A 25,945-nucleotide genomic window follows, 5' to 3' on the forward strand; every position below is an offset into this window, starting at 1 on the left:
ACTGCTTACCGCAACGGGGGGGAGGGGGGGGCGTGGGGGTGGGGGTGTGTGATCCCCATGGATGCAGTTACTACGGCAACTCCTGGCATTTCCCCGGTCAGGGTGTGGGCTTGTTTCAAGATGCTGACTGCAAACCTGTCTATCAACTGTCCCTGTCACCCCACACAACCCACACACCCCTCACGTTTGTTTATCCATTCATCTGAAATCCTCTGTGCGTCACCGACTAATCTAATATGTGTGTATAGAAGTTCAGCTAGGACAGTGTGTGTGTGTGTGTGTGTCTGTAGCCTAAGCACCGGCCAGCTCTAGAAGGGTGTTGTCGGAGGGATGTCACATTGGGTTAGAGTCATCCTCCACAGACTTCTGAGAGCAGTGCAGCCTGCAGCACAGGAGGAGACACTATCTGATACGCCTGATATTCATCCCAACAGCACCAGCCTGCCTGCCTGACCGGGTTGGAAATCAATTCTGAATCGACTTCCAAATGACTCTTTAATGAATTTATTCTACACCCTACAGGAAGCTTTGAATATGAATGTCTATAATTATTCATAATTCCCATAATGTTTTAAATATATAAGAAAACATACAACTCCAAATGTGGGTTATAGACAATCTGAAATCGTAGGACAAAGAAAAGTTGACATCTTTATAAAATGAATATGAACAATTTATTCTGCGCATTAAAGAGTCATATCCTTGTCAAATGTGTTACATTCCTTGTGAAAATATCCTTGTCAAGATATTCTTGTCAAAATATCCATGTCAAAATATCCATGTCAAAATATCCATGTCAAAATATCCATGTCAAAATATCCTCGTCAAAATATCCTCGTCAAAATATCCTCGTCAAAATATCCTTGTCAAAATATCCTCGTCAAAATAATTAATTACAATTAAATGTTCACCTCCGGCACAGCATTTCTGTATTTATTATATAAATGATTAAAGAAACAGTGAGGACTAAAATATTTTTAGCATAGCATAGCATAGCATCATCTTCCGCTTATCCGGGGCCGGGTCGCGGGGGCAGCAGTCTAAGCAGGGATGCCCAGACTTCCCTCTCCCCAGACACTTCCTCCAGCTCTTATATATATATTTTTCAATAAATATATTTTTCAATAATATTATTCCAAACAAAATCACAATTGTTTTCTGTTCCGACCAGCAAAAATAGAGGACTGACAAAAACAGTACAAAAAAAAAGTACAGGTTTGTTTGACCCATGTATTTTTATTGTGAAATATTGGTCAATTCTCCAATCAACTTGGACAGAGCAGTTTGCTATATTAGCTGTCTGGTTCTTTACATGGTGGACTGACAGAAGTGTAGTGTACAAAATAGCAGTGCCATTCTGCTGGTGGGAAGAGAGGGAGGGAGGGGATGAGGGGAGAGAGGGAGGGAGGGGACGAGGGGAGAGAGGGAGGGAAGGGACGAGGGGAGAGAGGGGACAAGGGGAGAGAGGGAGGGAGGGGACGAGGGGAGAGAGGGAGGGAAGGGATGAGGGGAGAGAGGGAGAAAGGCGATGAAGGAGGCTTAGCTGGAAGCCCGGTCCATGCTGATGCCTATTTATTTAGCCATTATTCAAAAGTTGAGAAATACTTATTTTCAATGTCAACCTATCTAAAGGCATTCAGTTAAAAGAGGACCAAACACCATGCGGAACCACATACATAATGCAAATATATAAATAAATACGAAAAAACACTACGTACTCAAGTATTAAACAATAAACACAAAATTGCACTAAATACTGCGAAACATTCATTTAAAGAATTTGGCAGGTGCATTGATCAGATTTTAAAGTTGTTGATTTATATTAGTAAGGTGAGTAAAGTGTGATGAAAGTGTTAAGGAACATGCAGATGGGCTGCAGAAAGCTGAACCGAAAGAAACCGAAAGAAAAATCTGCCAACCGTTTGTACACCCATGTGGGTATGTACATACAATAAGCTAGCCATAACCGCTGACTTTGCATTGGTTACCATAGTAACAACAATACTCTGGCGAAGCTAGGTTTGGTATGTCGTCTAAAATAAAATTCACAGACGTTGCATGCTTTTGTAAATGAAATACAGATAAATGCCATGCAAATCGTATTCTTTTCTGTGCGTTTATTTTAAATAATGTAGTGGTCTATGTAAGCTGATAATTGGCAATTCTCATCTGTGGGCAATGTTATTCCTGTCATAATAATTAGGCTATACTGTTATAATACAAAAACAAAATCACACCATTCAGGTGTTAACACCTGAGTTAACAACTTCACTAGTTGTGTGCGTGCAAAGCTAGCCAGTCTAGTATAAACTAGATTGGCATAAACCCACTCTCCACCTTTTGTGTCCATAATATATAGACACCCACCTGATAAGCACCCAGCTGCACCAACGTTCCTTCACGAAAAACATTTTTGGTTTAGCAATAACGTATTCATACTCTTTTTTTCCCTCTGGTATATTGAAAAAGTGTTTGATAGATTGACAACATGAACATTGTTCACTGATCGACATGGGTGGTGGGCCCTCAAGAGTTCAACAAATTCCAACTTTTGGAGCCTCGACCGCGAGCAAGCGCGTGCAGAAAGTGGCACCGCACACATGATCGAGCACCACGCACCGCGCCGCTCACAAAACTGCTTTTGGGCGTTTTGCCGCCCATTACCCTACACCAATTGAAAGTCTATGAGACCTTCACTGCCATTGCGGCCAATGTTATATGGGGCCCCCTCTCCCTTGTCGGTCAGGGGCTCCCTAGCAGTCTGAGGCCCCCTAGCGGTCGGGGCTCTAAGCGACTGCTTATGTCGCTTATGCAACATATGTTTCCAATGTTTCCAATAACTGGCGCAGGCAATATCCCATGAACAATGACCAAAGGAGATATAGACTTTAGTAGAGACCAGAGTTGTAAACATGTCTCCTGGAGATTATTACTGGAGTAGAAGAAGTTAAGGACACAGCTAAGATAGATTGGGCATTCCCTTATAAGGAACTTATAAATTGGTACCAGTGAGTCTGGCATCTTGTAGCAAGGGCCAGTTCACCACAGTGTAAACAGAACAGTGATTATTTATAAAAAGGTAAAGGGTACACTGATGAATGTTGAAAAAGGGTAAAGGGCCGGGCGTAGCTATGGGGTGGTGCGGTTGCACCAGGGCCCGCGGTGGGTGGAGGGCCCGTGTTCGGTGGCGAGCGGGCCCGTGCTCTGCCTCCGTCATTAGTTATGGTTTGTATTTTCACTTTTATAATGTGTTTCAGTGGGACGATCGCAATGCGACGTCAGCTGTGCTGTTAATGTGTGGCAGGATCGCCAGAACGTTATACAAAGCGTATATACCGGCGCAACAGCTCGCACCCCGACCCGGCATCACCGACCCGGCGCGGTAAAGGGTACCGTGATGGGTGAAGAAAAAGTCTAAGTATTTTACCGTCATTCTGAACAATGAAATTCTTGTGGCACATGACATCTAAGCAGTAAGCATTAAGAAATATATAAAGCAAAAAAGATAGCAATTTTTTTTTTAATGTAAACTAGCATCAATTCCAAAGACTGTAGAATGGGGTATATGGAAAATATTCATAGAAATATTAAATATTATAAATATAAGTGTAATATGCCTATGAATGGTACATTAAAATGTGCTAGAAAGATATCAGAGCATTTATAATGTTTATGTGATCAATATGGTCATTGACCAGTGTTGCTGATTGAGATGCCTGGGGTACAAACTGTTTGTGAGTCATATCACAGTTAACAAGCTCATATGGGCAGAGCATCACCAGAATCAAGAACACGTCTTACCATTTAGTTGTTAATGAATGCATTGTGAAACATGATAACATTAACATTATTAAATAGCCTTGAAAAATATAATCCATTCTTCTCTAACAAACATCTTCTGGATCACGCTTAACTTCATTGGGCGCGCAAACGCAAACACACACACACACACACACAGCAGAGATTAAAGCTGCGAGTCGTACCAAATTTAAGTAGAAACTACATTGTGAGTAACAGATTGCTTTACATAGATTTTTTTGTTGCATTTCCCAGGACTACCAGGACTACCAATAAAGACATTTGCCATGTTTTGAAATAACGATTAAATTCTCGAAAGGGTTTTGTGTATGTTTGCGCAATCAGTTCCAACATCTGAACAATGTTAAGCAATTACCAGTGCTTAGGTACTGATTAAAACAGAACGCCACTGACACACTAAATAACTGCTTGTGCATTTTTAACTGCAATGACTGAAACCAAACACTGCAACCAAACACCTGCTGTGGTCTTCCACGAAAAAGAGCTTTAACCAAACAACGTTTGTGATTTCAAGTCTTGCCACAGCATCTTTCTTGGGTTTGGGTCTGGATTGACCAAGTTCAGGTTAGGAGACAATAAAACATGCCAAAACCATAACACCTCAACCACCATGCCTTTTTAAGGGTATGAGTTTCTTACTGTGGAAGGCAATAATTGGGCGTTTTCAGAAATAGCAGGACCAATGTGCTCCTTCACCTGGAAGCACCCTGGTGAGTGTCCAGACAAATGGAAGACGGTTTAATGGACAGATATTACCGAAGAATGTTTCTTGAAAAATATATGCCCACTATGAATCTGATGCCAGCAACATATTTTTCAAAAAAGTTGAGACAGAGGCAACAAAAGGTGGGTAATGCTAAAAACGAAACCTGGTGGAATATCACACAACTAATTAGGTCAAATGGCAACAGGTCAGTAACATGATAGGGTATTAAAAGATAATTCCAGAGAGGATGGGCCTGTCAGAAGTGAGGATGGGGAGGGGTTCACCGCTCTGTGAAAGACAGAGTTGGCAAATAGTGCAACTACTTAAGAATAAGGTTTCTCAACATGAAATTGCAAAGAGTTTAGGAATCTCATCATCTGCTATACATAATATCATTAAAAGATTCAGAGAATCTAGAAAAATCTCTGCTTGCAGGGGACAAAGCCGAAAACCAATATTGTTTGGCTGTGATCTTTGGGCCCATCTTTCGGCACTGCATTAAAATGCAGACACGATTCTGTAGTGGAAATCACTGCATGGGCTCAGGAACACTTCTGAAAACCACTGTCTGTGAACACAGTACGTTGCTGCATCCATAAATGTTCAATCTTTACAATGCAAAGAAGAAACCATATGAACAAGATCCAGAACCGCTGCAGCCTTCTCTGGGCCTGAGCTCATTTAAGATGGACTGAGGTCAAAGTGGAAAACTGTTCTGTGGTCTGACAAATCAAAATTTGAATCTATTGTTGCAAATCATGGATGCCACGTACTCTGAGCTAAAGAGGGGAGGGACCATCCAGCTTGTTATCAACTTACTTTTCAAAAGCCAGCATATGTGATGGTATGGGGGTGCATTAGTGCACATGGCATGGGTGACATGCCCCTTCTGGAAGGCACCATTAATGCTGAACAATATATACAGGTTTTGGAGAAACATATGCTGCAATCCGATATTATGTCTTTTTCAGCGAAGGCCTTGCTTATTTCAGCAAGGCCTTCCCTGATTATGAAATGAAAAATGTGACAAAGGAGATTCTGAATTGTTGATCAACTGCAATCCTATATCAAGCAAGAATAGGAATATATTTCACTTTAAAAATTACAGCAATTGGTCTCCTCAGTTCCCAAATTCCCATGGTAATGCACTGTGGTAAACATTACCCTGTCCCAATGTTTTTGAAACGTGCTGCTGGCATCAAATTCAAAATGGGCATATCTTTTTCCAAAAGCAATAAAATGTCTGTTTCAACATTTCATATTTCTTTGTACTATTTGCAATTAGATGCAAGGATAAATGAATTTCACATAATTGCATTCTGTTTTTATTTGCATTTTATGCAGCGTCCCTAAGTTTTTGGAAACAGGGTTGTAAAAATAAGCTGTAGGAAAAGACAGTCACTCTGCCGACAATCCTCTTTGTGGCTGTGATTTTTGTTGAGGAGTAGACAGCAACTTCTCTTTGCATTCAACATGTCCATTTGTAAAGAGAGTGTGGTCCAAGAAAGAAAATTGTCTGAAAGAACATTTTCTACTGTGTCTATGTGACATGCAAATAAGGAACGCCAAACCTCTTCACACACGTGACATGCAAATAAGGAACGCCAAACCTCTTCATACACATCCTTCCAATTGTAAAGTGGTTTCTAACCATCCGCTCTGGTGTCCTATTTTGCATGTGGATCCCTTCTGGAGTAGAATGCCCAATGAGAATCACCCTGGGGAGCCAGTCAGAAACAGTCAGTCCAACACACAGCAAGGCCATTGGTCAGTGGGTCGCTTGGGACCCAGCAGTGGGCCTCTGAGCTGGTAAGTCATGCCGGTCACAGAACAAGACAAAGGTCAGTGAGAGCTCAGAAAGGCCCAGGGGGATCTGTAGCGGTCAGATGGGTCGGTAAAATGAGCAAATGGCCAGTCATTTAACACATACTGTACTGTTGACCAAATGGGGATTTCAAATGGACATTTGCATGTGTTTCTGTCTTCTTTTTTATGTATAGGCAGATGGATTTGCAGTGCTGAGACTACTTCATTGGTTAAATTGCTGCCAGGCAAGTTCACTCAGTCCAAAAATAAAATAAATCCTGTTTGAAGCTATGTGTGCTGTAGACCAGTTAAGTCGTGATATATTATAACATGGCCCGTGACAGTCAGTTTGGGATCAAGCAGACTCTGCAGGTAGAAACATAGCGACGCAGAAACATTGTGACACACTCCTGCCGTCTCTGAGGTCCATACTGGAGCAGGGTATTACTGTGAGTGACAAGGAGGCCCATGACCACTCACAAACTCTACCCAGGTCAGGCCGGGGCCTCTCAGGGCCCAATAAGAGGGACTTGTTGCTGTGGAAAACATGCCACAGCCATTTAAACCCATGTCTTGAAGTCCTTCCTTTTCCTACGGTTCAGCAGCACACTTTATCTCACTCCCCAGTCATCACTGACCATTTTGTATACTCACTTACTATGAAAATGGACACACTCTCCTCTCATGGTGGTTGAGAAAAGACATAAAAGAGCATGAGACATTAGGATGGAAAATGGAGCTTCGACAAGCGCAGTACCTCTGCCCTCCCCCCACCCTCCTCCACCTTCCTTCCACCCCTACTCTTTCCACCTCCTCCTTCTCCCCAATCCACCCACCTTCTCCTCTTTCTCCACCCACCCCTCCTCCTTGAACCATCTCTACTTTGTGATAGAACCTCCTACTCTGGCAAACACAATGCGGTCTCATTCACTGCCGCTGTTTCAAGCTCTACAGCAACGAACAATGACACTATAGCACACTATTCAATCTTCTCAAGGAGCCATGAATCAAACATAATGCTAGCTCATTATCCACGGCGGATGGCGTGGTGTATCTCTGTGTATGGTTTTAAGCAGAGAGCATGGTTTCTAAACGTAATCAGTTATAGTTACACGCACAAAACAGACATCAGTTATGTTACTTTTTTACTACCCAAACTCAAATCTGATAATTTCAGTTGTTTTAAGTTCACTTTCACATTTAAAGGCATTCAAACAAAAAGGACCATTAGCAATTAAATCAATGCTAGAGTTTACATCCTCTAGCTCTAGCTGGGCAATTGGAGTTGCATTTTACTATATGAGTTAAAGGTATGTTCCATAACTACTGATTTTTACTTAAAAATATAATCATATGATTGGGCTTTATCTGTACTTCATCATCATCATCATTTTCTTCCGCTTATCCGGGGCCGGGTCGCGGGGGCAGTAGTCTAAGCAGAGATGTCCAGACTTCCCTCTCCCCAGACACTTCCTCCAGCTCTTCTGGGGGGACACCGAGGCGTTCCCAGGCCAGCCGGGAGACATAGTCCCTCCAGCGTGTCCTAGGTCTTCCCCGGGGTCTCCTCCCGGTGGGACGGGCCCGGAACACCTTCCCAGGAAGGCGTTCCGGAGGCATCCGAAACAGATGCCCAAGCCACCTCAGCTGAACCCTCTCGATGTGGAGGAGCAGCGGCTCTACTCTGAGCTCCTCCCGGATGACCGAACTTTTCACCCTATCTCTAAGGGATCGCCCAGCCACCCTGCGGAGAAAGCTCATTTCGGCCGCGTGTATCCGGGATCTTGTCCTTTCGGTCATGACCCAAAGCTCATGACCATAAGTGAGAGTAGGAACATAGATTGACCGGTAAATTGAGAGCTTCACCTTGCGGCTCAGCTCTTTCTTCACCACGACAGACCGATACATCGACCGCATTACTGCAGAAGCTGCACCAATCCGTCTGTCAATCTCTCGTTCCATCTTTCCCTCACTCGTGAACAAGACCTCTAGATACTTAAACTCCTCCACTTGAGGCAACCACTCTCCACCTATCTGTACTTAAAAAAATAAAAGTACTAAATACTACTTCATCTTCAGGAATTTGATTTGGAAATATGTATGTAATATGTTAGATTATATCTTTCCCATAACAATAAAAACATAGGACTTAGTGTTTTTCTAGTCATGGAGGATTCATTGCTTCAAAACAGGGTCTCCCATTAGGCAAGATTAGGCAGCAGCCTATGGCGCCACTTGAATTTGAGGTGACATTTCGACAATTGACTGCCACCCTCCTGCATGACAATTGGCACCCGCCCTCCGGCGCCCCTGATCGTTCCCCAACATTTTCTATGGGCAAAATCATAGAATGACCTAACTGGAGCCTAATTCATTCTACTCCAAAAAATAAGACCTGATTGATGGACACAATTATGCTGTCCGTGGATATCAAAATAGCCAAATACACCAATACTGTCTGATGTGCTGATTAAATACCTCCGTGCCTGGGAAGGGCTTCGTGTGTTTGGTTAAAACCAGGGCTTGAATTGAGTGAGGGTATCACATTCCCTTTTTTAAAGAACTTTTAAAATGCCAGCGAAAGACGTGACTCCGATGCATATGGGGATATACAGATTCCTCTCTATGATATTCTGAAGGTGAGTGGTAGCCTAATATTCAAGGACATAAAAAAATTCACTTTGCTATTCTGTCCCGATGAATTCAGCTTTTCTCTTTCTGAGAAGAGAAGATGGTCATTTAAACCCAGGGAGCTTTTAGGGAAGCATTTCTGTTGTTGGTTTATACAGGGAACAAGTAGCCAGCAGTCAAAGCTTATCTTTTTCTGCATCGGCCTCTATTTAGGTAGAAAGGTAACTTTTGAAAGTGCCATGCTTGATGCTTAGATTCATAACGATGCCTATGGTGTAATTATTTTTCTAACAGCTTTGAACAAACATTTTTTTTTTTTATCTTGCCTAGGGCGGCAGAAAGTCCAGGGCCGGCCCGGCTTCAAAATATTGGTAAAAACTAAATACTGCACTAATGGAACTAAACGTGCGTGTGTTTGTACACGTGTGCGCCTTTTAGCCCATCTCATCTCATTCCATCCACCCTACCACCTACAGTACATGTACAAAGCCTCGCACGGTGTCGCCTGTAGGTTAAGGAGCCATGATGCAAGCTGGGTACGTGTTCTCTTCTCTTCCTGGGAGATTTACACCCCTCTCTCCTGCAGCTTTTCATTTGTCTAATTCCCGACTTCATGGCTGGGGAGTTTAGGCTGCTGCCTTGGAGAGCACGTACCGTCCAGCCGCCCTGCGCCTGCCTGCCTCCCCACGTCTTTGGGGCCCCCGGGGTGATTCCATCTTTCTCTCCAGTGCCATCCAACTGCTCCCGGCCACTTCCACCACAATTTATTGGACTTTTAACAGCCCAGGTTCACTGGTTGTAAACCATTTTCATTGCAGAGGAAAGTTAAGAAGTGGTGGTTTTATAAGGTTTAATGTGTCCGTGTTGTTTTCGTAAGATAGTTGTGTAATAGCCTTCTGGCCAAGACACAGGGACAGGGATCAATCACAGCAGTCTCCGCAGAGCCCATGGGAGGTTTTAATGATCATCATGCTGCTTTCCTGTCACTGGACGAGCACCAGGAAAGGAGATTTCCCAGCACAGGTTCCCTCTACGGGGTCAGCAGGCTGGAAACAGATAGGGGTGGGAGCACAGCCATGACAGCTGTTTGTCCTGCTGCCCTCTGATTGGGCCAAGTTCTGCGCTGGGTGACCTCAATGTCCAGTTCGGACCAAACAAAATTTCCACAGATTGTCTTGTGCAACTGTGATTGGCTCCGAGTGGGTCTTGGTTCTGTACATAGAGAACCCTTAATTTGGCTCTGCGGAAGAAAGGCCACTAGAATAAAAGAAATTAAAGAAAGGTTTTATTCAGCGTGCGTGAAATTCCATTAAATCAACAATACTTTAACTACAAAGCTTTTCAACTCCTTGCCGAGTAATCTGCATTTGAATTAAGTTCGAATTGGCTGTTTAGACATAATATACTCAACAGCTTACATACCAAGTGATTCCTGTTGAACCTCTATCTCTAATGTGTGGTTAGCTGTTTACAATCGCTCAACTTCAACTGTGGGCACCATTTCTGATGCAATCATCGTTCCCATCTCAACGAGGAGGAGCATTTTAAATATTGCTAAACAGACAAGTCTATTACAGCCAACTGTTTATCAGCCTCCCTGGTGTGAGGGGATAGAACGAATTGCGGAGGAAAAGAAAGCCTTTGAATCATTTACAGAGGTTATTGTCTTCCTTGTTGAGAATGACAGCCAATTACATGTTCCCTCCCCCCCCCACTGTGCTCAGCGCTTGCATTTGAACACTTTGGCATATGGGCACAATATAAAATATTGGGTCTATGTATACTGCCCACAATGGGCCAGTGCATCTTTGCTTGTGGCCTCCACTTCAGCCAACAAGCATTTGGTCCAATGAAGCAGCACATATCTGGTGATGGCAGCCCTCACCTTGCCTGAAATAAGCCATATTTTCCCAGCAAACATGCTCACATTTGAACAATGTCGGGCCAATGCTGGTTTACACTTTTGACCCTTGTTGTCAGCCCACATTGTGCCAATGTTCCTCTGTTCATCTGCTCCACATTGCAACAAAGCAGATGGCTCTGAGGGTAATCCTCACTTTGACTGAAATAAGGCCACAAGCCCACTATTTTAGATCGGCTTAACGTTACATTGTATCAATAAGACAGTTAACTTTAAGCTTTAACTTGCAACTTACATTATTAAAATGTCACATGCACTTATTGTCTGACTTCTTACAATTGTCATCATTGGCATAATTAAATCACTTAACTGCACCAAGCACGCAACAGGTACACATACTCAAACAGGTGAGGATACAAACACAGTTAGGTCAAAGATTGTTTCCATTGTGTTCCTCATACCTGGGCCACTCAGTGCCATAGACTCAACTCCAATAAACTCTAATAGAAACCAATGCGATGTTGTATTTGTGCAGGGTAGTTGACATAATTTATCATGTCACCAAACATGCCCGAGCCTGGTGATCTTTCTCACTTGATCCTTACCAGTTACTGATCCTCGTCAGGTCTAAACTGAGTTGCCATCACCTTTATGTCAGAATAAAGGTGCTGAATTGTCTGATTGCAAAAAAGCTGACAGGAACAGGCAGGTACATATGCATCAGTAAGACCTTTCCAATCCTTATTGGTTCGATTGGTGTCAGCAATTTATTTTGTCAGCTTTTTTTTTTAGCTCACCTTCAATGTGTTGGAAGTTTTGCGAATCATCACCAAGCTATTTAAATTTGCCCTCAACGCTGCATTTTCAAATATCTGAGTTAAGTGTGTCCCGGCCCATGTTGGAAAAGTGTGGGCTTGGTTAGGGATTGCCCAGGTTGGTTGTTGTGTAGGCTGGCCAGTCTTGGGCTATTGTGAAAGCCTATGTGATCTTATTTTTAGCGGGCTGGCAAAGGACAACCGTAATAAATAAATTAAATGAATCAGATATTATGCGAATAGAATAGTATACGGTAATCTTCCCAACAGAAAGTGGAAGGTGCGTCATCTATGAAAGGGATTGTAGACCGTGTGAACACAAGGCCCTCAACTTACCTCGGATCACTAACACAACCTCACGTTGCGTTTTGCTGACCAGCCACAGCCAGGTCAGTCCATTACATATTTTCATATATTACACTTTAAAATGACTTCACACAGCAGCTTTTTGATCAGCATATTTGAATTATGAATAGGCCTATGCTTGAAATGTACTCATCCATCTACTTTATTTATCAACGACGGCTCTGGATAATAGCATATGTAAAATAATTTGACAATTCATTAATGTTAATTATATCATAGGGCATGGATATTTGTAAAATATCCAAAACAATTTGACATGTAATTTTGATGATTGGCAATTGTCAGAACAATGTTGTAACCATAATTATAATAATGAATAATTACATCAGTAACTACTAAAATGCTGATCGCGTGAGCAATGTTTGCAGTTGTTCCCAGCTCTATGAGAAAAGGTTTAGAATTGCAGGAAATGGGATTTTAAATTAGATTTTTTTTTATTGGCTCATTAAAAATAAACAAGCTAATAACCATTTTTATTAGCTTGTTAAACATATTTAAGATAGGGAGGGGCCTCTAAAATGAGTCAAGTATGTGGGGTGGCTATTCCCCTGAACATGCAATGGGCCTTTTCAACCAGGTTTGTGTTGTAGATGTTGCCCATGGCTTTCCAGAATTTTGAGCTGTGCTCTGCAGAGCTGCTATCAGCCATGAACATTAGGGCATCACCAGGCATAGATGGAATATCCCCAGAGTTTAACTATATTTTTGCACCCAGTTGGGCCCTTAACTATTGAAAATGCTGCGGCTAAAAGTTTTTTAGTCAACCAATTCAATTGCTGCTTAAAAGGGCTCTGTGTAGAATCCTCTAAACAATGACATGACTTGTCTTCTCCTCATCATCCCTTAACGAATGAGACCGGAATAGTATTAGCTAGTCCAGGGAGATTTAGGGTGGGAATGACAGTACTGCGTGTGTCTAAAGGAAGTATAAGGAGGTTACAAGTGCAAACGGATAAATGGACCGGCAAGAATGTTTAAACGGGGCGTATGTCAGGCACTCAGATCCATTTGGTAGAAAACTATTATTTGAAACATTAACTGCAGATGCCTACTTGTCATTTTGGCCTGTATTTATTTTAGTAGTATTGTAAAAAGTCATACATAATGACCCTTTAAATCTTCTACAAAATAACAAAGACCCTACACAATTCTCCTGTAACCATGTGATTTTACAGTGATCTATCATGACCAACCTATATGAAAATAAAATTAGCCCTGATGCATGCTGATATTAAATGGTTTTAAACTCAAAGTTTTAAACACAAAATAAATAAAAGTTGTGCTCAAATGTTGCATAGCCTTGGTGAATTGGTAATATATGTACCATTTGTAAAGAAAACATGAGTGAGCAGGCACGTCTTTCATTTCTAATGGAATTCATATTCAACTATAGGTCATAACAGAATGGCACAATAATAATAAAACAAAAATAATAAAACAAAACATAGCAACAATGAAAAAAATTAACTGACCCCTGTTCAAAAGTCTGCATACTGTATCCTTAGTTCTTAATACTGTGTATTGCCCCCATTAGCATCAACGACAGCGCGCAGTCTTTTGTAATAGTTGTCTATGAGGCCCTGAATTCTTGCAGGTGGTATAGCTGCCCATTCGTCTTGGCAAAATGCCTCCAGGTCATGTAAAGCCTTTGGTCGTCTTGCATGAACCACACGTTTGAGATCTCTCCAGAGTGGCTGGATGATATAAACGTCAGAAGACTGTGATGGCCACCCCAGAACCATTTTCTGCTGTAACCACTGGAGGATCCACTTGGCCTTGTGCTTAGGGTCATTGTTGTGCTGGAAAGTCCAAGAGCGTCCCATGCGCAGCTTTCGTGCAGAATAATCAAATTGTCTGCCAGTATTTTCTGATAACATGCTGCATTCATCCTGCCATAAATTTTCACAAAATTCCACATGCTTTTTGAGCTTATATACCCAAAAACATCAGTGAACCACCACCATGCTTCACAGTGGGGATGGAATTCTGTTCACTATAGGCCTTGTTGACCCCTCTCCAAACATAGCGCTTATGGTTGTGACCATAAAGTTCTATTTTGGTCTCATCACTCCAAATGGTGTGCCAGAGGCTGTGAGGCGTGTCAAGGCGTTGTTGGGCATATTGTAACCAGGCATTTTTGTGGCATTGGCGCAGTAAAGGCTTCTTTTTGGCAACTCGACCATGCAGCAAAAAAGTATTGTCATATTGTGCTCCTTGAAACAACCATACCATCTTTTTCAAGAGCAGTCTGTATTTCCCGTGAGGTTTACCCCTGAGGTTATTTCCCCTGTTTCCTTTGTATCCCGAACAATTCTTCTGGCTGTTTTGGCAGAAATCCTTCTTGGTCTACCTGACCTTGGCTTGGTATTAAGACCAGATTTGGGGGACTCGAGTCAAATGACTTGACTCGAGTCCGAGTCACAATTTTCAGGACTTGTGACTTGCTTGATTAAAGTATGAAAATTACTTGACTTGACTTTGACTTGAGAACGAGTTACTTGAGACTTGACTTAACTTGAAGTGGAAGACTCGACAATGACTTGAACTTATAATAAACAAATAGCAATAAAATTATTTTATATGTTGTGACATCAGCACCAATCAGCGTATGTGCCTTTAACGCTGCACAATTCAAACCGCGCCAAACATGGCAGACAGTAACGTTAGTCGAGCTCCACAAATAGTATCGTTTGGATACAAGGACTTTGAACTGGACCGTGTGAATAAAAAAATATTTGCCAGAAGCAAAATATGCAACACAAGAGTATCTGACACGACAACAACAACGTCAAATTTCATTCGTCATTTTAAGAACCACAAGGAAAGGTAAGAAAGTAATCTATTTATATTCAGTTTCACTAAGATCTATAACGATTAAGTTACTAATGTAATGAATTAATCTTTTGTTTGTCATAATTTGGCCTTGGTTGCATATTATGTTTGGTTTTTTTCTTGTTAGAAATGTGACCATTATCATTACTGAATACGTCTGGTAAATAGATGTAAGGGAATTTGACCATAACCGTGGCATAGCCTGAATTGTAATGTTGATGGACATCTTAAAATGAGCGGGCATGTATATTATTACACGTAGGCTATAATGTCTGTATTAAATGTGCGCATTTTCAAGTGCTTGTGGACTGCGTGTGGAAACTAAAAAGCATTGTGCTTACACCATAACAGTTAACTTTACTGCATGAAAGGCTAACATGGAGGCGCGGATGTGATTAGCATCTAAACATTTCGAAGAGGTTTATTTTTTTACTCATACAGACAAGAATAATTACAGCGTAATTACATATTAGGCAGTTTTTCAGTCACAATAATTAGTTTATAAGGTTGTTATTATTAGCCCTTATTACATGGATTGGCTGAATTCCAGTGCAGAATGCGTGTTATTTCTTGATAACAGACCGTTGCCATGAAAAACAGCGCATTGCTATGGACGCAGCAGGATTCTAACCAGAGACGGACGGACTATTTTCTTTAGAGGAAGCAATACAATTGTTTTTAAATCAATAAATTCCTTTTGAAATCAATATTTTGTGTCAAATTATTGATTTATTTGGTAGGTAGCCATGTAATAAGCGGGATAAGGTATAGCAAGGCGGTTGTTATAGCGAATACAACCCCTTCAGGCTGATTCAAGATCCCTCTGCTTCGTCCCCCCAAAAAATTGTACCACGGAGGAGAAAAATATTTGATTTTGAAATCGAGCTTCGCAACGAGCGCACGTCAGAAACAGAGGACAGTGTGTGTGTGTGTTCATCTCTTTAGTACTGTGACTTGACTTGAAACTTATAAGGACTCGACTTGACTTGCTTATGGTGAACCCTTGACTTGACTTGCTTGATTTATCTGAACTGTGACTTGAGACTTGACGGTTAAGATTTGAGACTTGCTTGGACTTGACCATGTGTGACTTGTCCCCATCTCTGATCAAGAGATCCCCAAATTTCCACTTCTTAATAAGTGATTTAGGCTTTGGATGTCTTTTTATATCCTTTTCCATCTTTTTTATAAATTTCCATAACCTTGTTACGTAGGTCTTTTGACAATTATTTTCTGCTCCCCATGGCTCAGTATCTAGCCTGCTCAGTGCATTCACGTGAGAGCTAACAAACTCATTGACTATTTATACACAGACACGAATTGCAATTAAAAAAGCCACAAGTGTGGGAAATTCTCTTTTAATTGGCATTTTCACCTGTGTGTGTCACCTTGTGTAACAAGGCCAAACATTCAAGGGTGTCAACTTTTGATCAGGCCCATTTGGGTGATTTCTGTTATCATTATGATTTAACAAGGAGCCAAACAACTATGTGATAACAAATGGATTCATATGATCGCTATCCTCAAAAAGTAGACTGTTTTTTTGCATGATCAGTCATATTTCCAAAATCAATGCCAAAATGTCAATATTTCTGCCAGGTTATGCAAACATTTGAGCAAAACTACATGAAAATTATTTCATGGTGGTCCTAAAGAGCAACAATTGCTCCTCCTATTATTCTCTGTCCTGTGGTACATGGCACGGCTGTCCACTCCCTCATTTATTATTCGCATTATTCTTGGAACTTGTTGCCTAGTGTAACGAGGACGCGCGTGGAGGACGCGCGCCATCCCCCCCGACGTGGTATTCGGCGCGCGTCGTCGCCGGTCCTCTAGCCACGCCGCTCCTCCTCCCACGGCACTGTCCTGTCTTGTTATTGCACACACCTGGTGTCCATTCCCTCATTAGGTTGCCTATATTAGTTCCTGTGTTTCTGGGTGTCTTTGTGTGGTATTGTTCTATGTCTTTATATTGTGGAGAGAGGCACGTTCGTTTGAGCGTTTTGTCGCCGTGTATAGCGTGCCTTTGTTGTATTATTATATTTTTGAGAATACAGTTTTGTTTATCGCCTCCCTGCGTTTGGCTCCAAGTTCTTGACACACTCCACTACACCCAGCCGTGACAGAATACCACACCACCATGGAGTCAGCGGGGAGTGACCTGCTCCACCACCATGGCAGCATGATTGCGTCCCTGGGGGAGGCCATGACCGAGATGGTCCAGGCTATGCGGCGGTTGGAGGCGAGGCTGCCACCTGAGCAGCAACCACCACCAACACTCAACCCGGCCGAAGTGCCCCTGCCATCGTCTCCACCGTCGCAGAGAAGGACCATTCAGCTGAGCCTTCCTCAGGGATTCAGCGGAGACGCAGCCCAGTGCTCTGGGTTTTTGCTCCAGTTGGAGCTATATTTCGCCTCCCTCAGCCCTCACCCGGGGGATAGGGAGAAGGTCTCGGCCCTTGTCTCCTGCCTGAGGGGCAAGGCGTTAGACTGGGCCAACTCCGTTTGGTCCACTAACGGGCCGGAGTTGGCCCATTACGGGGCGTTCGTCGGCCTCTTCCGGGCCGTGTTCGATCACCCGCCCGACGGCAGGGAGGTCGGCGAGCGTCTCGTGCACCTGAGGCAGGGGACAAGGAGCGTACAGGCCTTCGCCCTGGAGTTCAGGACCCTGGCGGCGGGGTCGGGCTGGAACGACAGGGCACTTATTGATCATTTCCGGTGCCACTTACGGTCCGACGTCCGTAGGGAGCTGGCTTGCCGGGACGCCATGTTGACCTTCGACCAGCTCGTCGACATGGCGATCCGGCTGGACAATCTGCTAGCCACCCGCGGACGCACCGGGAATGATCAGCCCCCTCCGGTACACCCCGTCGCCGGACCTGAACCCATGGAAGTGGGAGGCGCCGCACGAAGGGAGACGGTGCGGTCTAGGGAGTGTTCCTTTTGTGGGAGGAAGGGACACTCTGCCTCCCACTGTTTCCAGCGAGAGAGGGTCGAGCGGAGGAAGCCTGACACCACTACACCGAGTCAGGTGAGTAGACCACACACACTGTCAGGGCTCTCTGCGAAGCACATGACACTTTTGGTGGCCTTCCCTGATTTCCCTACTAACTCTCAGTGTAAGGCGCTCGTAGACTCAGGCGCAGCTGGGAATTTTATGGACAGCGGTTACGCACGGAAACTGCGCATTCCGCTGGTGCCATTGTCTCAACCTAGGTCTATTACGGGCTTAGACAGCAAACCACTAGGCACTGGTCTCGTTGAGCACGTCACAGTCCCTATCACGATGACCGTACAGCACGCCCATACCGAACAGATTGAGTTTCATGTTATTCACTCTCCTGCTTTCCCTGTGGTGCTGGGTCTTCCATGGTTGTCGGGACACAACCCAACTATTTCCTGGTCGCAGAGAGTGTTGACAGGGTGGTCTCAGGGGTGTCAGGAGAGGTGTCTAGGTGTTTCCGTTGGTGCGACCTCGGTGGAAAGTCCAGACAGTGTCTCCGCAGTGCACATTCCCCCGGAATATGCCGATTTAGCGCTGGTCTTTTCGAAGACCATGGCTAGTCGTTTGCCACCACATCGGTCCGGGGATTGTGCTATAGACCTAAAGGGAGATGCTGTGCCGCCTTATTGTCATGTGTATCCCCTGTCGCAGGCAGAAACCGCAGCGATGGAGACCTATGTGGCCGAATCCCTGCGGCAGGGGCAGATCCGCCGTTCCACCTCGCCCGCCTCCTCGAGTTTCTTTTTTGTGAGGAAGAAGGATGGGGGTTTGCGTCCGTGCATTGACTACAGGGCGTTAAACAAACTGACGATCCGGTACTCATATCCTATCCCCCTGATTTCCCAATATATTGAGTCAATGCATGGGGCGCGCTTCTTCACGAAACTGGACCTCCGGAGTGCGTACAATTTGGTGAGAATCCGAGAGGGAGACGAGTGGAAAACCGCCTTCAGCACCACCACGGGTCACTACGAATACCTGGTGATGCCGTATGGGTTGATGAATGCCCCGGCAGTGTTTCAGTCCTTTGTGAACGACGTGTTTAGGGACATGCTGGGGCGCGGAGTCGTGGTTTACATTGACGACATCCTCGTGTATTCCACTACGCGTGCTGAGCATGTGTCTCTCGTTCGCAGGGTGCTGAAGCGGCTGTTGGAGCATGGCCTGTACGCTAAAGCAGAGAAGTGCGCGTTTTTCCAGCGAGCCGTCTCCTTCCTCGGGTTTCGGATTTCCGCCGGTGGGGTGGAAATGGAGGTCGATCGCGTGTCAGCCGTGCGTAATTGGCCCGTTCCCACCACGGTTAAGGCGGTGCAGCGATTTATTGGGTTTGCCAATTTCTACCGTAGGTTTATACGGGGCTTCGGCAAGGTGGCAGCTCCTATTACTTCCTTGTTGAAGGGTGGGCCGAGCCGGATCACCTGGACGACCGAGGCAGACGTCGCATTTCGCACCCTTAAGAGAATGTTCACCTCTGCCCCGGTTCTGGCTCACCCCGATCCGTCACTGCCGTTCATAGTGGAGGTGGATGCCTCTGAGGTTGGGATAGGTGCTGTGTTGTCCCAACTATCAGGTACCCCTCCTAAGCGTCGCCCCTGTGCTTTTTACTCGCGAAAGCTCAGTGAGGCAGAGCGCAACTATGGCGTTGGTGACAGGGAGCTGTTGGCTGTGTTTAACGCCTTGACTGTTTGGAGACATTGGCTCGAGGGAGCGAGACACCCGTTTGTAGTCTGGACCGACCACCGTAACCTGGAGTACATCCGGGCGGCGAGGAGACTGAACCCTCGCCAGGCCAGGTGGGCGTTGTTTTTTGCCCGGTTCGATTTCACTCTTTCATACGTTCCGGGTACAAAAAACGCCAAGGCAGACGCGCTGTCTCGGTTGTGCGACGCGGGTGAAAGGCGGGTAGATGATACACCGATTCTGCCCGCCTCGTGCATTGTGGCGCCGGTTGTGTGGGACGTGGACGCGGACATTCAGCGGGCGTTGCGTGGCGATCCTGGGCCTCCTGGGTGTCCTGCGGGTCGTCAGTACGTCCCGCTGGACGTCCGTGACCGTCTCATTTACTGGGCCCACACGTCCCCTTCCACGGGTCACCCAGGCATAGACCGTACTGTGCGCTGCCTTACCGATAAGTACTGGTGGCCCGGTCTGGCTAAGGATGTGAGGGCGTACGTGTCCTCCTGTTCGGTGTGCGCTCAGTGTAAGGCACCTAGACACCTTCCGGCGGGTAAGTTACATCCTTTGCCCGTTCCACAACGACCATGGTCTCACTTGTCCATTGATTTTCTGACCGATCTTCCCCCCTCACTAGGCAATACCACGGTCCTGGTTGTTGTGGATCGGTTTTCAAAGGCCTGCCGGTTCCTTCCCCTCCCTGGTCTCCCTACGGCTCTGCAGACCGCAGAGGCTCTATTCACCCATGTCTTCCGGCACTACGGGGTGCCGGAGGACATTGTTTCTGACCGGGGCCCTCAGTTCACGTCCCGGGTCTGGAAGGCCTTTATGGGCCGATTGGGGGTCTCGGTCAGCCTCACCTCCGGGTTCCACCCCGAAGCCAATGGGCAGGTGGAGCGTGTGAACCAAGACCTGGGGAGGTTCCTGCGGTCCTATTGCCAGGACCGGCCGGGGGAGTGGGCGGAGTTCCTGCCCTGGGCAGAGTATGCTCAGAATTCACTCCGCCACTCCTCCACGTCCTTGACTCCCTTTCAGTGTGTCCTGGGGTACCAGCCGGTCTTGGTACCCTGGCAGAGCCAGCCCGAGTCTGGGGTTCCGGCGGTGGACGACTGGTTCCGGCGCGCCGAGGACACCTGGTCCGTGGCCCATCGACACATCCGGCGCGCCGGGGTTCGCCAGAAGTCCGCTGCTGACCGCCGGCGTAACGACACCCCGGTCTACGCTGTGGGCGACCGGGTCTGGCTCTCGACCCGGAACCTCCCTCTCCGCCTGCCCTGCCGGAAGCTGGGCCCGCGGTTTGTAGGGCCGTTCAAAGTCCTGGGGAGAGTGAACGAGGTAACTTATAAATTACAACTTCCCCCTGATTACAGGATTAATGCCTCGTTCCATGTGTCTCTCCTCAGGCCGGTGGTGGCTGGTCCCCTCCAGCAGTCTGAGGTGCGGGAGGTCCCTCCGCCCCCTCTGGACATCGAGGGGGGCCCGGCGTACTCTGTCCGTTCCATCCTCGACTCGAGGCGCCGGGGGAGGGGCCTGCAGTACCTGGTGGAGTGGGAGGGGTACGGCCCGGAGGAGCGTTGCTGGGTGCCGGCGGTGGACATTCTTGATCCTGAGCTCCTCACTGACTTCCATCGTCGGCGCCCTGATCGTCCTGCGCGGCGTCCTCCGGGTCGGCCTCGGGGCCGGCGGGGGCGCGCTGCGGGAGCCGCGCGTCGAGGGGGGGGTACTGTAACGAGGACGCGCGTGGAGGACGCGCGCCATCCCCCCCGACGTGGTATTCGGCGCGCGTCGTCGCCGGTCCTCTAGCCACGCCGCTCCTCCTCCCACGGCACTGTCCTGTCTTGTTATTGCACACACCTGGTGTCCATTCCCTCATTAGGTTGCCTATATTAGTTCCTGTGTTTCTGGGTGTCTTTGTGTGGTATTGTTCTATGTCTTTATATTGTGGAGAGAGGCACGTTCGTTTGAGCGTTTTGTCGCCGTGTATAGCGTGCCTTTGTTGTATTATTATATTTTTGAGAATACAGTTTTGTTTATCGCCTCCCTGCGTTTGGCTCCAAGTTCTTGACACACTCCACTACACCCAGCCGTGACACCTAGGTCTAGAAATCCAGCAAATCCAGCAGTCACACACCAATATCTAAACTTGATACAAAGCATTACATTTTATTCACGTCCTGCTATTTCTCCAAAATACATAGCAATTTCTTCCTCCCATTCTTGACATCTTTAAAAAATGTAGCCATTATCTTGAAGAGTCGTTGTGGCCGGGTTTTGCAGGACTGCCCAAGGACTGGTGGACGTGAGACATCCATGGTGTGGCGATGTGATTCGCAGGACAGGTTTCAAACTTTAACTTTTCTAAAACTGTTGTAGAGTTGTTGTAATGAGGCAAGGACATAATTACAAAATTGACATAATTATGAAGATGCATCTGCAGGACCTAAGGATGTAGATGCAACATCTAACATAGGTTGCCAATACGACCAGGAGATTGCACCTTTGCTTGTAATAAAAGAAAGCTTAAAACAAATGGAACATGGAATTTTATTTATCCAATAATTCCCCAATTTCTTTGAGCACATTTTGGCAAGGCTACTTGCATACCTAATAACATTTTCTTTTTAAATGTGCATTCACATTAGTAGTCTTTTTTTATTGCAGTTTTTCTCCCCAATTTCATGATAAAAGCCCTGCCCTGGTCATGTACCTTGATTGTGCAAACCAGTACGAATGGTTACAAACAAGTTTAAAAGCAAGTGTTTTAATGACATGAGACACATTTCAGCACATATGCGACAGTGGACTCACGGTCCTTACTTACGGTTACAGTTTTTATTGACAGTGGGAATCAGAGGAGGGTAGCTGAATTGAAGACCAGGGTTACATTCCCCTCTCCAGCCTTTCACCCATGTCTCCCTCTGATTCCTGCTTTCAATAAAAGCCTTGCAGCAAATTCAAAAAGTGACTGTACAGTCTCTTTAAAAACAAAACAAAAATGTGTGGCAGCTGTCATAATGGAATACTACAAAAATGTGGAATACTTCAAAATATCATGAAATTCTTGTCATTGCTCTTAGTTAATATTAACATCTACTTTTTTCATAGTGGACACAGAAAAACATGGGATCATCAAACTCAAGACAAATCGCTTCACTGCCAAATGTATCCAATCAATACAGCACCCATGAGTAAAACAATATTGGAAAATGCATAGAAAAAGAACTATTTGCATATTAAAGAACTATACAAATGTAAAATATTTTTTTATTAATATAAAATAGAAAGAGAATTTCATCAAAGTAAAGCCTAAATGTTCCCATTATTACATTAAATTGAGACTAGTACTTTGAAATGTATTGTATATCCTATTCTATTTCATTGCTGTACAGTTTCATCTAAAATCCACAATCACTGTCCATTTCATCCACTGAAATATACATGTATTCTCAGCCAGACAGTTCATCATCCATAAAAATGAACTTACACAGACGTAGATCTGTAAACTACATGCTTGGTGTCAGCGTAGCTTGTGATGGGTGATTTCATGCAACACTCCATAATAAAGGCATCCATACAGCAGCACTCCATAACAAAGGCATCCTACAAGGCCAAGCAGGTGCCTGTCTGTATCCCAGGCTGTCAGGACCCATGGGGGCCTTGTGGGTAGTTAACAAACACACGAGGAGAACTACAGAGTGCATCTGTCTCATTAAAGTGTGGTGAATATTTAATGGAGGGACTGAGCTGAGACTGCATGTGGAGATGATCTGGAGATATCCCAGCTCCTCAAGCCTAAAGGGAGAGGTCCTATCAGAGTGGGAATGCGCCAGAAGAGTTCATCCATTCTTTATGTCTGCTGCGCGAGGCTACGTTAGGGAAATGGGTGGCAGGGCTAGCGCTGTATTCATTTGCTCTGTTGGGATGATAAATATTTAATGTAAACACTTACAACAAATTGTCCCCAAAGGCCAATTATGAGCCATTGGAGGCGGAGAAATCCTTCCACTGATAGAGAGATGATTTAATCTCCTAGTGGAACAAGTCTATGTCTGAGATATCCACACACAAACACATACATCCTTTGGTTATTATGCCTAATGGTTAAATGGTCACCACCTTCTGTCCTTTGATTCTAACGATCATCAGCGTTAGAAAGTACATCACTGAAAAAGACCATGTTGGAGCGCTAAAACAGATGGCTAAAGATGTCTCGGCAGGCAGCGACATACCATACGCTAACCAGGGTTCAGCTAGGTACTGGGGTGGCATAAAATAGCAAAACATTTAGTCACTACTAAACATGGCCTCTCCATCAGAAGATCACAGAGAGAGAGAGAGCAAATGAAAAAGAGAACGAGGTGTATTTTATTACACTGAGATGCCACTGTGTGTCCATCCCTGTCAGTGACACACCACCTGCTCCTCTCAGCGGGATCTCATCGTCACTGCCACCATTTCAAGGAGCCATGGCCCCAGGACAGGTAACATCGGAACCATGTCTGGAAAAGGTCAGCTTAAGTCCCAATGCGGACGTGGCAGTTAGCGTGAAAAACTTCTGTTAACAGTATTAATATTTGACCAGAACATTTTTAAAAGGTTCAAAGGATTTGGATCAATTCTGTCAAACATGAGTAATGGTCAGAATAGACTTCATGTGACATGGAATCTAAGCAGCAAAGTGACATTCTATACTGTACCTGTGGGTCAGGCCTGGCAAATAGCAATATTTCAACAATAGGTCCTTCCCAAGCGTATTCTGACAGTAATGTGCTAGTCTGTGATTGTTAAAAACAAAACGAAGGGCTGGAAATACAGTTATTCATTGACATTGCAGATTTTTGAGAAAGAGAGCTGAATCGCCTTCAGTGGTCCTGAAGTTGTCCCATGCAGCTCAAATCAAGTGCAGTTATTTGTTCTGAAATCTTTTTGAAATGGCAAATACTTTTGAATATTTGACTTGATTTTAGCCTTCAAACATGTTCCAGGTCTGAACGTATTTTGTGGGGTAGATAACACAAGAAAAAATGCATCTAATTTCTTAAAATTTGAAAATTATCGGCTCTTATCATTTACCGTCCAATTCAATTTACAGCTCTCGCCTAGAGCTCATCATTCCAGAAAAAGATGTGCTTCGGTTTCTCTGGTTCAACATAGCCGCATAAGGGTATATATTTACCTTTCAACGTGACATTAGAAAATTACTAATTAAAAGACACATATTGACACAGAACCCGTGTCCACACAACGAATCAAACTTTCATTGTGTAAAAGCTCAGTCAACGTTAGTCAATTGTTAGCTACAGATCAGTCCGCCCGGAATAATATAGCCTTGTGTTGCTCAGAGAAGGCCAACAGCCGGTCTGTCGCTTTCTCTCAACTTTCGCTCTGTCCTGCCCCTATGAATCATTACTGCCATTAACTCCACATTAATTCCACTAAACGTGTTTTTTTCTGTACACTTGCTCAAGTATTGATTTACAAACGAAATTGGTGTAATAAACACACCCATGTCTTTGAATATTTGTGCTATAGTCTGACCTTAAAATCACAATTGATGCAACGTTAATAGGGATAAACAAAGACCTTTTTATAGACAGGGACTGGAGTACATGCGGTCCTTACCTCACAGAGCGTTGCAGCTAACATCACTAGTAGGAACATAGCACTGAAGAGATGCATTCTTGCCGAAATGACAGCGTTCCGGCCGACACCAGCTATTCTGTTGATCTTCCCCTTGCTTGTGTCCTCACTGGGGCGGTTTCTTCAGCACGAGTGTGATTCCGTCAATGCTCTGTCGAGTGTGGGCGACGAACCTCATCACCAGCGGGTCTGTGCGCTGGGTTAATTCCACACACGGATGCAGAGTAGCCCTCTGTGGCACAGTAGGTTACGATAATCAGCGTGGTGCGGTTCGGACTCGTGCCTGCTCCTCTTCGCTACAGTGATCAGTTGTCGGTAGATTTTTTTCAGTGAACGCTGAAACGAATTCCGAATCATACACTCACAATAGCCTATGTTGTTAGGGCTTTATACTACAAATATGCATCTAATTACATGGAGCTACTAATGAGAGTAGGAAAAAGTCGCAGAGGTTGGAAGGTGACTTCTGTGCTTGCCGAGTGCGGACGCTAGGAGCAGCACATCGAAGCTTTGGCAACTGATTGAAAGAAGCGTACCGCTCTGATGCAGCCCAGCTCCCCTGTGCGTGCTTCTGTGTTTTGTGTATGTGTGTGTGTGTGTGTGTGTGTGTGTGTGTGTGTGTGTGTGTGTGTGTGTGTGTATGAAGGGGATGGGTTGCATCGACTAGACGCGGTTATTTGCTGCTCAATATAGATACCTAGGCAATGACAGATACCAGGAAACCGATAGATGGGTGACATTTAGCGGAACGTATTGCCATAATCGGCTTCCCTGTCATCGACGCTGATTGAGGC

The 25,945-nt window shown here is 44.9% G+C and overlaps 1 protein-coding gene across 2 annotated transcripts in view; it reads right to left on the bottom strand.

Moving 5' to 3' along the window:
• olfm2a (olfactomedin 2a) overlaps positions 1–25,945 on the bottom strand; it is a 98,053-nt gene that overhangs the window by 61,700 nt on the left and 10,408 nt on the right. The window contains exon 1 of one of the 2 annotated variants that reach the window (XM_029123298.2): positions 25,134–25,687. The exons of the other annotated variant lie outside the window; for it this stretch is intronic. Coding sequence (XP_028979131.1) covers positions 25,134–25,190 — 57 coding nt within the window. The 5' untranslated portion in view covers positions 25,191–25,687. Of the gene's footprint in view, positions 1–25,133; positions 25,688–25,945 lie in introns of those variants that run through there. 2 annotated transcript variants of the gene reach the window in all.

This window comes from Esox lucius, chromosome 11, assembly GCF_011004845.1.
Source record: "Esox lucius isolate fEsoLuc1 chromosome 11, fEsoLuc1.pri, whole genome shotgun sequence".
Taxonomy (NCBI): domain Eukaryota; kingdom Metazoa; phylum Chordata; class Actinopteri; order Esociformes; family Esocidae; genus Esox; species Esox lucius.